The sequence below is a fragment of the Lytechinus variegatus genome, chromosome 16, assembly GCF_018143015.1.
Source record: "Lytechinus variegatus isolate NC3 chromosome 16, Lvar_3.0, whole genome shotgun sequence".
Classification (NCBI taxonomy): domain Eukaryota; kingdom Metazoa; phylum Echinodermata; class Echinoidea; order Temnopleuroida; family Toxopneustidae; genus Lytechinus; species Lytechinus variegatus.
In genome coordinates this window covers 2,733,635-2,750,608 of record NC_054755.1, presented here as the reverse complement: position 1 = coordinate 2,750,608, position 16,974 = coordinate 2,733,635, and the positions used below count along the sequence as shown (strand labels likewise).

Below are 16,974 nucleotides of genomic sequence, written 5' to 3'. Positions count from 1 at the left end.
TAATTCCATTCCCCTCCCATTTCTTCTCCTGTACGTTTTTCTTCCCCTCTGTTGGGGTGTTGCAAGAAACTTGCGATCAATTTCAAGTCAATTTTCAGTTCCTAAATCATCTAGGTCTTCCAATTTATCACAAATTAATGATTGATTGCTAATCTGCTACTTGAAACAAGAAGTGTAATCTAATTTGCTAAAACTGACATTGATCGATCAGTTGTAAAATTGCAACAATATTTGTTTTTGCAATTAATTGCAAGTATTTTCTTGCAACACCCCCTATGACTGTCTCTTCATCTCCCCCCCCCCCTTCTCTCTCTCTCTCTATACATGTATACACTGGCGGATCCAAGGGGGGGGGGGCATATCCGGCCCACCCCTCTTTTGAGAGGCACAATGAAAATTTGTAAATATGCTGTTCTAACACAATTATGCCTCCCCCTTTGAAAGCGAGGACCTATCTTTATGGTCAAATTTTCCTCTCGAAAATGTGCCCCCCCCCCTGGGAAATCCTGGATCAGCCCCTGCATGTATACAACTGTCTGAAATCAGACTGAATCAAAATCTATATCACATATCCATATATCTTCCTAGAAATTGAGACAGGACCAATTTCAACTGGAGCAAATATCAGATCATCTGTCCAATATCATCAGGGACAAGTTACACAAAGAGTTGCATTTCAACACAAGTCCAAATGCATGCTTTTGATTGGTTTAAAATCAAGTTGTGTTTGATTGCAACTCTTTCTGCAAAAGGCCTCATTATGTGAATAAGCCTCACTCAGACATGATGTATCAAAGTTCAGCAACATTTTTCATTGTGCACAGATGTGGTAAAACAAATCACACCGTTTGTGCTCATAAACATTTACTGCTTCAAATCTAAAAAAAATGTTCTCAATTGGGGAAAAACTCATGATATCGAGATTTCAAAACGATATCACTATCACCTCCTAAGCAACCAAACACTGGCTTTGTATAGTTGCCGAGCTTATGGGGCCATGTCTGAATGAGGCTTTGCATACATTAAGCTTCTAATGCGTACACAACAACACAAAATAAGAACAAGTTTCCAAGGTTGATATAACAGTATAATTACAAATATAATGTATGAATCCATTGAGTTGCACATTACCAACATTCATGTTCCAAGGTAAATGTATCTCCGTACCTGCCAATATATCACCACATTGGGGGAGATTTCAGTTGAAAATAAAAAAAGAGAGAACTGAAACATTTTTTTTGTGTCATAATGAGACATGAAGATAACTGATTGGTAAAGATATATTGGTGAAAAACCTATTTTGAAAAAGTGCAAGGAGAAGATAAAGAAATGGGTTAAAGTTCAGGGGATGACAGGATTTTTTTTTTGGGGGGGTGGGGGGGGGCAATATTACCAAAGAGTGGTTTTACAAAGCTGCATGACAAACCATGATCTCCTTTTCTTCTTCATTTTTGTTTTTATTCCCTCTCTTTGTGTGGATCAATTCATGTATCAGGAAGGAGTGTCAAAGAAAAGATTTGAAGAGTTCCGAGTTTAGAAAACTCAACAATATACACACTGAACAATTAAACATTCTATATTCAATTTTTTTTTACATGGCAGTTTCCTTATTCCTTTTTATCTTGGTTTTTACTCGCTGGAGGATCTGATTTCCCTCTATCTCTGGGTCTATCATCCCTATAACTCTTTCCTGATGATGAACCATCTTTTCTTCCTCCACCACTACCACTGCTACCACCCCTCCCTTCTCCTCCAGCCCCTTTCCAGCTTCCATCTTTACCCCTATCCCTACCACCATACCGGTCTCTATCTGCACCCCTGCTACTCTCCTTGCCCTGGTCCCGCCTTCCCCCACCCCTATCTCGATCCCTATCTTTATCTCTATCCCTATCCCTAGCCCCTCCTCCTCCTCCTCTGCTCCCCATGGCTCCATCCTTTGTTCCTCCAATGTCCTTTCCACCATCAGACTTGTCGCTCTTCAGAGACGAGCTGCTCCCACTCCGGGGGACCTCGGATTTCTCCTTGGTATCGCTGGCCCTTGAGGAGTCGGAATCCCTCATGTCATCCTCGCTCTTCTTTCGGACCAGTGACCTTTGACCTGGCTGGTAGAGTGCGATCGCAGGTCGATCCTGTTTCAAGATAAAACAGCAGAACATACAGTATAAAGTCATCATAAAACATTCATAATTACAAAGACCTGTTTTGTATGGTGATAATAATCGATAAGTGGTGTTGGACATCATAAGCATGGTTTTAGCATAGCTGGGAAGAAACTAATTCTGCCAAACGGTCATTTACCATACTTCAAATAAAAGAAAGTACTTCTGAGAAGATGAAGTTTAAACAAAATAAGAATTTTCATAGCAATTAACTTTAAAAGTATAACCATTTCATTGTTCTAGCATCAACATTGTCATTGCTGCTGCTGTCTAATCTTGACATCTGAAGTACAGAACTCTTGCAGCAGTTCTTACCAAAGAGTTTCACAAATACCTGCTTCTGACATCTGCTTCCTAATCTAAGGGTGTATCTAAAAAGACCAAGATTGGCTTTATGTCAAGTTGAGGATGGTAATGCAACAGTTAATGCTCAAATTTTCTAACTAATCCACAGTTGAAGAAAACAAAATACATTTAATTTGCACATCCCTTCGAAGGGTAATGGTGGAAGAAACAAACATAGTTGTAAGCAATTTTCAGTGCTGTGTAAATATTAAACAATGCTTGGATTCATCTGTTTTCACCATGGAGTACACTTTTTTCTGTATTGCAAATGCAAGCACAAATTATTCAGCATAGGTGAAATTGCCAACATTCTCTTGATTTGAGATCCCTGCTACAAAAAATCTATGAAAAATAGCGCAGAGATTAAAAAATCTTAAGGATAAAATCAAAGTACCTTATTTCTGATCCGCTGTGGTTTCCTTTCCTCCTTCTTCTCCCCCGTTTCATTCTTTCCTTTCTCCTCTTTCTTTCCATCCTTGTCATGCGCCAACGATGACGAGGGGCTTGATGCCGATGATGATGTCGACTCCTCCTTCTTTGAATCCAATGCTGGACCCCGTTCTTTCCTACCACCGCTGCCGCCAGCAACCCCACCCCTTCCATCCCTCTTTCCGCCGCCCCTATCATCATGTCTCTCCGTCCTTCTTTCCTGCTCCTTGCTCCCTGGTCTACCGCTATCCCTCCTCTCTCCTCCCCTCTCTTCTCTTCTCCTGTCATCCGTTCTGTCCTTCCCTTTCCATCCGTCTTGCGTTCTGTCTCTCCCCTGATCGGAGTCTCGTCGTAGTCTCCCACCGTCTCCCTTCTTATCATCCCTGTACCTGCATGATGAATGATAAATCAGAAGATGACGAAGGATGATATTGCTATGAAAATTCATTACCGGTAAGGTAAAGTGGTGTGATTGACATCAAATATCCATCATCTGTTTTTTACAAAATGGTGATAGAATGAACTTTGCTACAAAATGGAGAGGATGAACTTTTCCCATAATATTGTGTAGTACAATTATCACATATTAGAAGATTATTTTAAAAGAGCTAAGAATTAGAGTTCAGTATGATTCCTGAAAAATCAATGGTTAAGATGTCAGTCTACAAAGACACTTAAATTTTCTTTTTAAAGTAAAGCGTGTGAAATTAACAATATCCTTCACAAGTTAAACTGATGATGAAAAATGCAGTGGTTCAAACTCAGCTTTATTATTGAAACTTTACTGATAATAGTTCTCTCCATGGTCGTCTGATCCATTGTATTGGATGTAGGATGACATATTGATTGGCATGAATACCCTTTTCACTATTATTAGATTTCTTGTGCCCTGTTTAATTTAATACAAGATTGTGCCCAAAAGACAAGTTGCCTTGCCCTTAAAATATTGAAATTTAAGAACCATAATTTACATTGCACTTTTCATGATTTATCAAATATAATAAAATCTAGTCCTTTAGCTCACCCATCATCTCTTCTCGTCCTATCTTGAGATTTCAAATCATCTCTTTGCGAACCTCTGTTTCTATCCCTCCGTCCTCCATCCCTTGGATCATCTCTCCGTCCTCCGTCTCTTGGCTCATCCCTCCGTCCACCATCTCTACGTTCATCTCTCCGTCCACTGTCTCTTCCTCCTTTGACATCTTGATCCCTAACTCGGTCATTGTAAGAGTCATTTGACCTGGAGATTGCAAAAACAAAAAGGTCCAAAGCTGTTATATGAATAAAGTCTTATATTAGGTGGAACTACTGTAGTTTTTATTCTTGAATATGTTGCACCCAAAAAGCTACATCATCAGCCAGATATATGTGAAGGTGAAGACATACTATACTTACTGAAGTATAACAGCATATTTGAGCAGCCGTTGTTCCTCAAATTGGCAAGATCAAAATTTCTATTTCATTGCTTCATTTTTCCTTTTTACCATTTATACCATAACGAGATTGATAGAGCATGTCTTTATAAACCGCTATTTTCACTGATTGCAGAATGTCTAATTACGTTTGAACATTCATCTACGATTGATCTAAACCCTCATATATGTTTAAGCTGGCTCAGCCTCTTACAGTCATTTCAGTGATTCATTTTCATTCACAAAACCCTTAGACACATGAATTGGGCCCTGGGGGCCGTTTCATAAAGCCGTTTGTAAGTTAAGAGTGACTTTAAGAATGACTGGTGAACCTTTGTTACACACATAACCATCACCAATAAATGTATCATTTAACACAAGGAAGGATCATAAATTGTTCTTTAAGTTGCTCTTAACTTACGAACAGCTTTATGGAACACCTACCAGGTGGGCGTTTCGTAAAGCTTTTCGTAAAGTTACGCACAACTTTACGCACGACTGGAACATGTTCTGAGTTCATAAATCAATTATACAGGAATATCATTTAGCAGAAGGGATCACCAGTCATGCGTAAAGTCATTCATATCTTACGAACAGCTTTATGAAACACCTACCCGGTTTGTTTAATTTTTTCTTTATCTCTCAATGCATTTCTGTATGTTGATTGAAATGGTGACATCCCAGAATACCTCCAAGGCCCGTATTCCGAACTTCTGAAATCAGGTTTAACTTAAACTCAGGTTTAAAGTTGTGGTTTAATTATGGCAATTAATTATGACAATTAAGAATGATTTGAAAGCCAGATGAGCTGAAGTATGATATTTCTATTGTTAGTGATTAATATAACAATTGGCTATCCATACTTAAACTACAACTTTAAACCTGAGTTTAAGTTAGACCCGACTTCAGAATACGGGCCAATGACTTTTCATGATTTTCCTACTATCATCTCTAGAGACATTAAGAAACAAAGGCCACATATCAAAAGTAAGAACTTACCTTGAGCTACGGCCATCTTGATTTCTACCTGACGGCGTATCTCTTCTCTTGTCCTTCCCAGCATCGCGATTCTTCTCCCTTTCCCTGGTCCTTTCCTTCTCTCGTTCCCTCTCTCTGTTCTTCTCTCTCTCCTTGTTTCTTTCTCTTTCCTTCTCTCTTTCCCTGTCTCTATCTCTGTCTCTTCCTTTCTCTGCATCTCTCTTCTTATCTCTCTCTTTCTCAGACTGTGAGTCCTTGTTGGTGGGTTCATCTTTGCTTTCAGTAGGTGGCTTCTTCAACAGCTGCAAGTAAAAACAAGGCAAAAGCGATTTTGTGTCTTGCCCACTAATGAAAATAACCAGAAATATCGTGATTTTCGAGGGCACGCAACAGAATTGTATCAAAACTTCATTGTGAAATGACTGGGATGGAATAACACTTGTCATAATAGTCTTGTACGTAAACTTCAATGCTGACCTCAAAATGAACTTTGACCATAACCATGTGACCTCCCAATGCAATAGCATGCAGGTCCCCTAAGTACATCTACCATCCAAGTTTGGTTGAAAAGGGATTTACGGTTGTGGAGTTATGTGTCAAGGTTTGTGACGGTCGACAGACAACATTTGGATCCCTCAGTCAGTAATGCTTAAGGTCCTGTTGTATCATTTCATGCAAACCTTGCGGCTGAGTTGCATGCAACCAACCACAACAAGGTTTTGAGCAAGATAAAAACTATTTTGCGGGCAAATCAGATTTGCGTACATGACACTGTCAATGTGGGTGACCTGCGGGTAGCAAAATTAGTCACATGCAAGGCTGTAACGGAACGTTGTGACAGAAAATCTAATGTCATATTTGCCACTTGTCTTTTGCCATTGCATTGCAGTAGTTGTACAGTTTTTGAAAGTGTGTATATGACTGCAATGCTGTAAAATATGATATTTAAAAGTGACCAGACTGAAAATATATTGGGAATAATGATCCTTTCTACACTTACTGTAATCTTTGCTTCTGGTTTCCCTTTTCCTTTGTCTTTCTCTTCCTTCTCCTTTCCACTTTTTTCTTTATCTTTATCCCTTTTTTCTCTTTCCTTCTCCCTTTCCTTCTTGCGTCGTTCCTCCTCTTTCTTTCGTCTTTTCTCCTCCTCGAGCTTGAGACGTCTCTCCTTCTCTTTGCGACGTCTTTCCTCTCTCGCTTCTTCTCTGGCTTTCTGTTGACAATAAAGAAAAGCATAATAGAAAAACTTATGACCCATTGATGTGAAGTAATTAAACTAAAAGGTTAACCTAAAAACATATTGAGCCTAAAATACTGCTCATTCAGTTACTGTTTTACATCTAAAGGTAACTTTTCAAAGTCTATGCTGTGTCTTTTAGCAGGACTCTATGCCCCATATTCCGAACTCAGGTTTAAATCAAACCCTGGTTTAAAGTTATGGTTTAAGTATGGACAGCCAATTGGGGCACAAATCCTTAACAGTTCAATCCAATTTATTAACTCATTTGATACTCAAATTATTCATAAATATCCGGGAATGATTATTAGAGTATTTTGGAGTATTTTTATTCATTATGAATGCAAAAGGAAACAAAATAGTTAACATAAGAAATATAAATAAAAAGAGAATTTTTTAATTTTTGGCCCCCCATAATTTTAGCACAGTGTTAGACCATGGTCTAAGTTAAACCTGACTTCAGAATATGGGCCTATCCATCTTTTCATATTTGTATATGATGTAAGGAGAGGGTTGGTAATGAAAAGCTACCAGCCTGTAGTGGAATTCCAGACTCTGTTCTTTGACAAGATTATATTAAGATTATGTCTTTACATACTCCCTACAATAGAGCTTGAAATAGGTTGTATTGCAGGAAAGTGTATAGGGCTTAACAGACGCTTGAATGATCATTGGAACTTTGGTATGGACATTAATCATCCTCTTCTATCACAACACACTTAAATGTGATGATGTTTGAATGTTTGCATGGCGGTATGAATAATTGCAGAAGGGGTTTATGGTACACTAAGGCCCGAATTCACAAAGGTGGTTTTGAAATCCCACGGTTGAGTCCATGGTTTATGCAGATTTCCTGTATAAATTTATGCTTATTTTACCACGTATATCAAATAATGTCCCATGCTGATGCGCACTATTGACGTAGTGCACCAAATTGATGCCTGTTGCCATGGTTAAGTACGCTATTCTAGTCATGGGTCCACTGTTTTGATTTAATGAGTCCGCTCTTCAAACAGTGGACTCATGATTAAAATAGCATAACTAACCATGGTAACAGGCATCAATTTGGCGCACTGTAACAAAAGCGTGCATCAGCATTGGACATTTTGAATACACGCACCTGATACGCAAAAAATTAAGTTTATACAGGAAATCTGCATAAACCATGGATTCAACCGTGGGTTTTCAAAACCACCTTTGTGAATTATGTTAGGTCCTGGAAAAGCACTAAAAAAAGTGGATAGAGGTAAGAGTGAAATTATATTCAAATGTACCATTTTAAACTATTTGCTTAGGGGCAATGCACTTACAATTCTTTCCAACCTCTTCACCTTCAGAAATTCAATCAGCGGTGTCATTACTTTCCCTGCAAAGTAGAGACGGGAAGAGGGGAGGAAACAAAAACACAAGAATGAGATATAAGCCTGCAGTTTTGTATGTACACATTCAAATGAATAGCATTAAACTCCCCCCCCCCCCAAAAAAAAAAGACAAAAATCCATATTTTATTGTTCGAAATATGTAGACATGAAATGAAATACTCTGAAAATTTGCTTTGCTTGATTGATTGTGTGCCTGGCAGCCGCTGTGCAACACCAGATCGATGAGGCTCTATCCCTTTCATCGTTGAACGCCAAACAGGGTAGCAGCAACTCTGATCTTTTCTGCGCTTTAGTCTTAACTCATAAAGATTTCTAATAATCATGATACTTTTTTAACTATTACAAGGTACTACTACCTAATGAATATTCACATATATTATAAACCAATCGAAAACCATATTTCACTGAAAATTAACTAAGTGCTGACAACTTTCATAGAATACTCCCAGATAAAAACGAATAACTTGAAATTACCAGTTTCTTTGGATTTTGTCTCAATTTCCTCCAACATGGTTTCTGCGCTAGGAAGATGCTCAATCTCTGCATTCAGTGTCTCCAAGAACTTCTTGTAGTCTGCGTCTACACAGAAGAAAAAACAATATAAGATAATGCCAATGCTACAGACACACAAACTAAATCAACTCCAAACTGAACAATGGCATGCTTTTGAAAATAACATAAAAGGGCACTCCAGGCTGAAAATTAGGAGAATGAAAATTTCAGTAAAATTGGACTAGGAACAGCATAGTTATATTTTTTTCAATATGTATTACAGTTCAATGCATGTCTTCATGAATATGAAATGAAAGAGCTGATGATGTCATATCCCCACTTAACCCTTTGAACCTGATAGGCCGGAATACCGGCCAACAGCCATGTGACTTCAGAAACATGGATTCTAAATGTCAGGTGATCTTTTAAAAATGACGTCATCTCTCTAGTATGTGTACAAAATATTTAGTCGATAATTTCAGTCAAGGTTGGCAACAATGTCTGAAGGATTTAGCATAAAAAATGGCCAAAATATGCCACTTTTTTGTGGTTGCTCTCATTGTATGTGTGTTAACACACGATGTAATACGCGACGAGTCACATGCTTACTATGGGGAGGCAATTGGTAAATCTGACTTTGGTGAAAACAGTGATTTTGAGCCCAAAACAGACACTAAAGTTGATATTTCTGTTTATAGACTAGGTCTACGACAAGCTTAACAACTTCAGCTGGCTCGGTCCGGGTACTAGTGGGGGAAGATGCTGTTGGGTCTCGAATCATGGGAGTTTGTGAATGTGGTTGATATGTGCAGATAATTCAGGGTATAGGTCACTGCCGCCCCTAATAATTCAGGGTTAAAAAAAAAGGTTAATCTTTTGTATTTTATTATATGAGGTTATGCTTATTCAAATGTAAACATGTATATCACCTCTCATCATCTTTTCTATCCCTTTCTCACTCTTCTCTCACCTTCTTCAATTGTCCCGGTTCTTGCATCCACTTTCTTTCCGATCACTTTAGGAATCTTCTGGTATGGAGCAAACTCAACCACTGCTGGGTACACCAAACCTAAAGATAAACAGAGTTCACTTCAGGGGAAAAATTAATGATTTATTTTCCGGGGCTATTTTTGAGCTCACTAGCCCAAGTATCCTAATTTGTGTTAAAGTTTACATTGGACCCTATATGAATTTCAGGGGCTCCATTTTAGTTTTCCAGGGCTCTATAGGGCATTCCGGGGGCAAAATCGCCCCGAGCCCCCGTGTATTTTTTTTTCCCGGTTCACTTTCAATTTAATATAATAATAAAAAAATGGTATATTCACCCAGGGTAGCCACTTCAGTTCTGAAAACTGTTCTCCCAGCGGGTCCTGCTGTTATTATTACCCCGAGCTAAGCTAGGCTACCTATTCAGGTGCACGCAGCTTTTTTTGAGCAATTACTTCCTACCCATTTAACTCAACTGGGTCGAGTGCAGCACACTGTGGCTGAATTCCTTGTTGAAGGAAACTACCCAATGGCTGGGATTTAAACCCACGACCCTCTGTTTCAAAGTCCGGAGACTAATCCACTGGGCCACGACGCTCCACTGTAATCATCATTTAGTGCTTCAATGATTATTGTACACAATTTCAATGCTCTACTCCGAAGTGAGATTAGCAGTCTTGGTCACATAAATTGATTGCAGGAAAAAGATAAACTATAAAGATATGAAAGCAATCAATTTAAAACATTGAGGGAAAAGATGGGAACAAGTCTTTCCAATTTCTCGAAAATACAAAATTTCCAGTAAAAGTAATAAAATAAAATTAATATACACTTTATCAGCTTCAATTGTTTGGCAACTGAGGAACAAAGAGAGATGCAGTTATTCAGTTAAAATATAAAATATTATACTGTCAAAAAAATTGGACATGGTTAGTTTCCCATAATTTCAGCACAGATTTAGACCACAGCTTTAGTTCAACTAGAGATAAGAATGCAAACTTTAAGTTCATAAAATATGAACACCAATTTATTTCAATCCCAACACACTTGCCTGCTTCAAGTTGGTGTTGCCACTTGTTAAAAAGAATAATTCCAATTTCAAACATCAGCAGTGAACACCTTCCTTAAAGGTCAAGTTCACCTCAGAAAAATGTTGATTTGAATCAATAGAGAAAAATCAGACAAGTACAATGCTGAAGATTTCATCAAAATCGGATGTAAAATAAGAAAGTTATGACATTTCAAAGTTTCGCTTATTTTTAACAAAATAGTTATATGAACGAGCCAGTTACATCCAAATGAGAGAGTTGATGATGTCACTCACTCACTATTTCGTTTGTTTTTTTATTGTTTGAATTACCAGTACACAATATTTCAATTTTTACAAATTTGACGATTGGGACCTCCTTGCCGGAAGCACAAAATGTTAAAATAATGGAATTCCACGTGTTCAGGGAGGAATGAAACTTCATTTCACATGACAATGATGAGAAAATAAAAATATTTCATATTTCATATAATAAAATACAAAAGAAATAGTGAATGAGTGATATCATCAATTCCTCATTTGCATACTGACCGAGATGTGCATATATCTGTTTTGTGAAATGAAGCAAAACTTTAAAATGCTATAACTTTCTTATTTTACATCCGATTTTGATGAAAGTTTCAGCATTATGCTTGTTGAATTTTTCTCTTTTTATTCAAATCAAGTTTTTGTTGGGGTGGACTTGTCCTTTAATATAGTACCAAAGCAATAGCATCACAAATGCATTTCAACATTTTTTATACCATATCTTGACTGAGCATGATGAAAAATATCCACAACCAAAATTAGGTGGGAATCGGTCCATTAAAGATATGACCATTGGACCACATACATACTTAGCCCAATTGAAATCAGTGTAAACTAGCCTGACCAGTACATAACTGCATGGAGTTTGTTGGTTAAATGGCTTGGAATCAGACCAATTTAAAATAATTTCAATGGTGCTCATTAGGTTTGAATTTTTACCATACCTTGGGATACTTTGAACCAATTCATATTAAAGGACAAGTCCACCCCAATAAACAATTGATTCAAATAAAACCCGGGTGACGCAAAGTTGGTCTCAAAAGTTGCGCAAGACCTGAAAGTAAAAAGTCAGCAAGCGACGCGGTCAAAAAATTTCGCGCGGCGAAAATATTGCGCGATTCGTTGATAGATAGGGTTAAGTCACACCACCATGAACTAACCTTGTCCATTGACAAACTCATGTCCATCCCATGAATCTCTGAATGGGATTATATCCTCTTCCTTCTTGAAGTTGATGTATGCCCGGGAGTATGCATGCTCACCAAGACTGAAACACAACAAAATCAACAGCAATCATTTAAAACTTGGAACCAAGGTAAAGAGTCTCTAGGAGATACTATTGCATTCCTTATATCATAAAGCCGAATGCTAGAATTCAAGTATGGAATGACCAAATACAATAACAAAGATACACAAGTGGAATGCCTCTGGCCGTCTTACCTGCATCACGCGGTTCAATATAGCAGCAGTGCTGACTTTGAATACTACTCTAACTCGCACAAGATGTTCAGTGATACATGGTTACTCTTATATCCACTTTTTATGAACGAGACCAATAAACTTACAGAGATATATATATGATTGTTATTCAACAAAAAACCCCAACATGGCCAAAGTTCATTGACCTTACATGACCTTTGACCTTGATCATGTGACCTGAAACTCGCACAGGGTGTTCAGTGATACTTGATTACTCTTATGTACAAGTTTCATGAATCAGATCCATAAACTTTCAAAGTTATGATGGTAATTCAACAGATACACCCAATTCGGCCAAAGTTCATTGACCTTTGACCTTGGTCATGTGACCTGAAACGCGCACAGGATGTTCAGAGATACTTGATTACTCTAATGTCCAAGTGTAATGTGCTAGATCAATAAACTTTCAAAGTTATGATGGTAATTCAACAGATACCCCGATTCGGCCAAAGTTCATTGACCCTAAATGACCTTTGACCTTAATCATGAGACCTGAAACTTGCACAAAATATTCAGTGATGCTTGATTACTATTATGTCCAAGTTTCTTGAATCAGATCCATAAACTTTCAAAGTTATGATGGGAATTCAACAGATATCCCCAATTCGGCCAAAGTTCATTGACCCTAAATGACCTTTGACCTTGGTCATGTGACGTGAAACTCTTGCAGGATGTTCAGTGATACTTGATTAACCTTATGTCCAAGTTTCATGAACTAGGTCCATATACTTTCTAAGTTATGATGTCATTTCAAAAACTTAACCTCAGGTTAAGATTTGATGTTGACGCCGCCGTCGCCGTCGGAAAAGCGGCGCCTATAGTCTCACTTTCCATCGCAGGTGAGACAAAAATTACAAAGACTTGTTTCTTTGTCAAATAAATATGATCAAACCACTCCTGTTCTTGAAGATGTTTATTGGTTTCCAATAAAGGATCGCCTAGTTTTCAAAATTCTACTTCTACGATTACAACAAATCTCTTATACACCACTATCAACCTGTACATTAAGAACACTGCGATCATCCCAATTTAGTCTTTTACGTATTCCACTATCTAAGAAAATCCTGGGGCAATCGAGCCTTTGCTCATGCCGGACCAGCCCTGTAGAATTCACTTCCACAGGAGCTGAAGAACTCAAACTCTGCAATGACCTAAAATTGCATTTGTTCACCAGCAGGTACTAGGACAGACATTTTTCCTCATTTGTAAATTACCCTTTCTTGTACTTCTCTCTTTAGTTATCTTTACAATTACATGTACTTTCATGTTTTGCTCTCTTCTATGTGCCTTGAGCATTTAATCATAATGGAAAAGAGGCTACATAAATCATATTATTATCATTATTATAATCGAAAAACTTCCAGTGCAGCAAGCTATGCTGTTCATGCATAAAATTGGCTAATCTTTGCCAAATTGCAAATGAGCAATTTGACAATTTAAAAGTTTACACTCATCATTATTCCAGGATTTTTTTCTTCAACTCATACTATGTCAATATATTTCATTGTCAAACTAAGCGAGGAAGAAATAAAATAAAAGATGCCAATTTTGGGGCATGCATATGTACTTCTGTGCGTTGAGTTACTGACAGGGCTTGTTAGAATAACCCAGGACCAGGACTTTGACTGCAAAATTGACAGTTCTATGTTCTTACAACATCAATTACCAGTGACATTGCAAGATCTTGGCCAACAATATTACCGTCATTTGACGGAGACGAAGGGATATACATAGAAGTATTTGTTTTTATATAAATGTTATATGAAACTGGGAGTCCACTTTATTTCCAAAATTAAATGTTGCATCTTACCTTCTATCAGCTTTGACATAGTAGAAATATTCATTGTCAGGAAAGGGATTGATAATATCTCGAAACTCTTCTTCTGTTAGGGCAGGTGGTAGACAACGAATAACAACCTGACAGAACAAAAAAAAATAGATCTATTGTCAAAAAAATCTGTAAAGAAAGGAAATCATTTCCCTGACTGTTACATCAACAGGGCTGTACACTTTAACAAATATATGTTACATTTCTTTGTCAAAATAGGATTAATTTTCTGGGCCATACACAAGTGAGCATATAAAACGGCAACGTTGTCACTTATCCAATGTCTCAAGTTTCAGTAGTGAAATTTTTTTTTGGTATGTTCAAGGATAGTAGAATGGAAGAATATTTTTTAAAACAGTCATCAATGATGAGTGGAAATCAGGAGTGAGAATGTGAGATTAATAATAATAATAATAGCCAATTTTTATAAAGCGCTTTCCCCAGAGTGGCCCAAAGCGCGTTACAGCATATTACCCCGGTCATTGGATTCATTTCAATCAAGCACGAAACGTGCACAATTTCCACTCCCTGGGGAGCATTCCTTGCATTCATCGCAGCCACATTATGGCGCTGGCAAAATCAAACATACAATATCTTTCGCATCCTACCGGGTACCCATTTAGCACCTGGGTCGAGAGTGGCAAAGTGTGGATTCACGCCTTGCCAAAGGACGCTAGAACGTGGTGGGATTCGAACACACGACCCTCTGTTTACAAGGCGAGAGTCAGAACCACTACACCACGGCTCTTACAGATTGACCTAAATATCATTGCTGGCTTGAAAAAAAATCAAAATAAAGTTGCCATGGTTACTAGAATATTATTATTATTAGGCCTGAGTCATGTCAGAATTTTTTTGTTCCAGAATCCGCCGGTGTTGCGCCGATCGGAATCCGTTATCCCGATAATTGAATTCATAAATGGGGAAGTACAAGGAAGTTACAGATTATACAACATTGATTTCATTTTTAAACAAAGATTCATTAAAAAAAACAAGAAAAATATTGAGAGGACAGGGGAAAGACTTGTCGATGTTTACATGGCCATCTTGTTCTCTTTGTAGTAGTTAAGCTACGAGATGCATATATAGTCTGCCGCCCTCTATATGCATCTTGTAGCTTAGCTAATAACAAAGAGATGGCCACATTATTATCGGCAAGTTTTCCCCCGTCTTCTTATCATATTGTTGGTGGACACCTGAATGTAACAAAGAAACCTGGGTTATGATTGGTAAGACTGAATAAAACATAGATCTACTCGATAATTATGTTAAGATATTCAGAAGAAGAAAATGTCAACAATTTATGTATGACATTGTTTTATCGGAATAGCGGAACAGAAAAACAAAACCAGAACCCCCACACATCGGACGAATTCCGACCTAGTTATGGTATTGTACTAATAAAGAAAAAAAAATGTATGACTGGAGTCTAGCAGGATAGCCCCGGGCCAGGCCTAACAAAAGTTTTATCCCCATGCACGTCTAAGACAGAGCTGCCAAGTCTCACGCATTATGCGTGAGACTTAGGCGTGAGGACGCAATGATGATGATTTTTTTAGATATGTCATCTATTTCTTCATCATTGACGTCTTGACACTCTCTCCATAGTGCCTTCAGCGAACGACCAAAACAAAGATGGATTCCCCCAAAAAATCCATCCTTTTAAACCGAAGTGAATAGCATTCATTTAATTTTATTAATTCTTACACCTTCCTACGCCTAATGCGTAGGAAGGTTTTAAATATTACTATTTAAAAATGTAAAAAAATGAAGATTTCTTACCTAACTGATGCCGCGTAGACCCCTCGTTCCACATGTAAACAACGGAAATACAATAGCGTCGACCCTTGAACCGCTTATGTATGACGTACTTCCGGAAAGCAATGCCGTCTCAACGAACAATTTAGAGATAAAAAATCTTATTTAACAAATATTAGAATTTATTTTGTGATCATAAATAATTTATATATATTGATATTAATTATTTATGATCACGAAATAAATTCTAATATTTGTTAAATAAGATTTTTTATCTCTAAATTGTTCGTTGAGACGGCATTGCTTTCCGGAAGTACGTCATACATAAGCGGTTCAAGGGTCGACGCTATTGTATTTCCGTTGTTTACATGTGGAACGAGGGGTCTACGCGGCATCAGTTAGGTAAGAAATCTTCATTTTTTTACATTTTTAAATAGTAATATTTAAAACCTTCCTACGCATTAGGCGTAGGAAGGTGTAAGAATTAATAAAATTAAATGAATGCTATTCACTTCGGTTTAAAAGGATGGATTTTTTGGGGGAATCCATCTTTGTTTTGGTCGTTCGCTGAAGGCACTATGGAGAGAGTGTCAAGACGTCAATGATGAAGAAATAGATGACATATCTAAAAAAATCATCATCATTGCGTCCTCAAGACTACGTGAGACTCAAGCATTTTGGGCTCTTGTTCATCCCCTCAAATCTCTGTCTCATGCAACTATCACACTTCACAGCCTATCCCCATAATATCCATATACATTGTACACAATGTCTGTGATCTCCCTCAGATTCACAGAAAATCTCACACATAGTCCTGAATAAAAATCCTGCTTAATTTGAGGGCTATTGGAGCCCTGTGCCAGGAGGAGGAATGATTGGGGTGTGTCAGTGAGCCGAGGCATGAGCCCGAGGAGAGATTACGGGCCGCCGCAAAAAATGGGCACTGGAGCACCGAAAACTACAGAGCCTCAGAAGGGACGGTCGGGTCACCGGCGGGCTGGGGATCTGGATTATCGCCTAAAGAAAATGTAACTGTGCGGTTTCAAATACCTTGGTTGTCCGGGCTTCTTTCGACTTCTTGCTCCTTTCTTGCTTTGTCATAATGTATCTCCAGGTCCAATGTCACTTTATCAAGGGCTTCAACACTTTATATATGGTTTTAACCGTCAGATCTAGCAGAAAAAATGACTTACACTGTTCCTCTTCACTCCAGTTTTGCTGGAGTTACCTTCTTCTGTATTTCGTTCAACTACAGGTTGCATGGTATCTTCAAAAGGACGAAAATATTTTGCTTTTTACTGTAAGTCGGTTCTGCATATCCGCATCAACGAAGATATTTTGTTTATTTCTGCAAATTTCAAAATAAGATCACTGACTTAACTGGCTTTAAACCTTAATTCATGAGTAACAGAG

General features: G+C 37.9%; 1 protein-coding gene across 1 annotated transcript; it reads right to left on the bottom strand.

Moving 5' to 3' along the window:
* Positions 1-1,082: 1,082 nt before the first annotated feature.
* LOC121429854 (regulator of nonsense transcripts 3B-like) lies at positions 1,083-16,826 on the bottom strand. The gene is made up of 11 exons (XM_041627102.1): positions 16,612-16,826; positions 13,786-13,892; positions 11,657-11,763; positions 9,405-9,503; positions 8,417-8,521; positions 7,871-7,926; positions 6,324-6,536; positions 5,345-5,625; positions 3,958-4,173; positions 2,899-3,322; positions 1,083-2,129 (listed from the first exon to the last, which is right to left on the bottom strand). The coding sequence occupies exons 1-11, from the start codon at positions 16,660-16,662 to the stop codon at positions 1,608-1,610; spliced, it is 2,181 nt and encodes a 726-aa protein (XP_041483036.1). The 5' UTR covers positions 16,663-16,826; the 3' UTR covers positions 1,083-1,607.
* Positions 16,827-16,974: the final 148 nt, after the last annotated feature.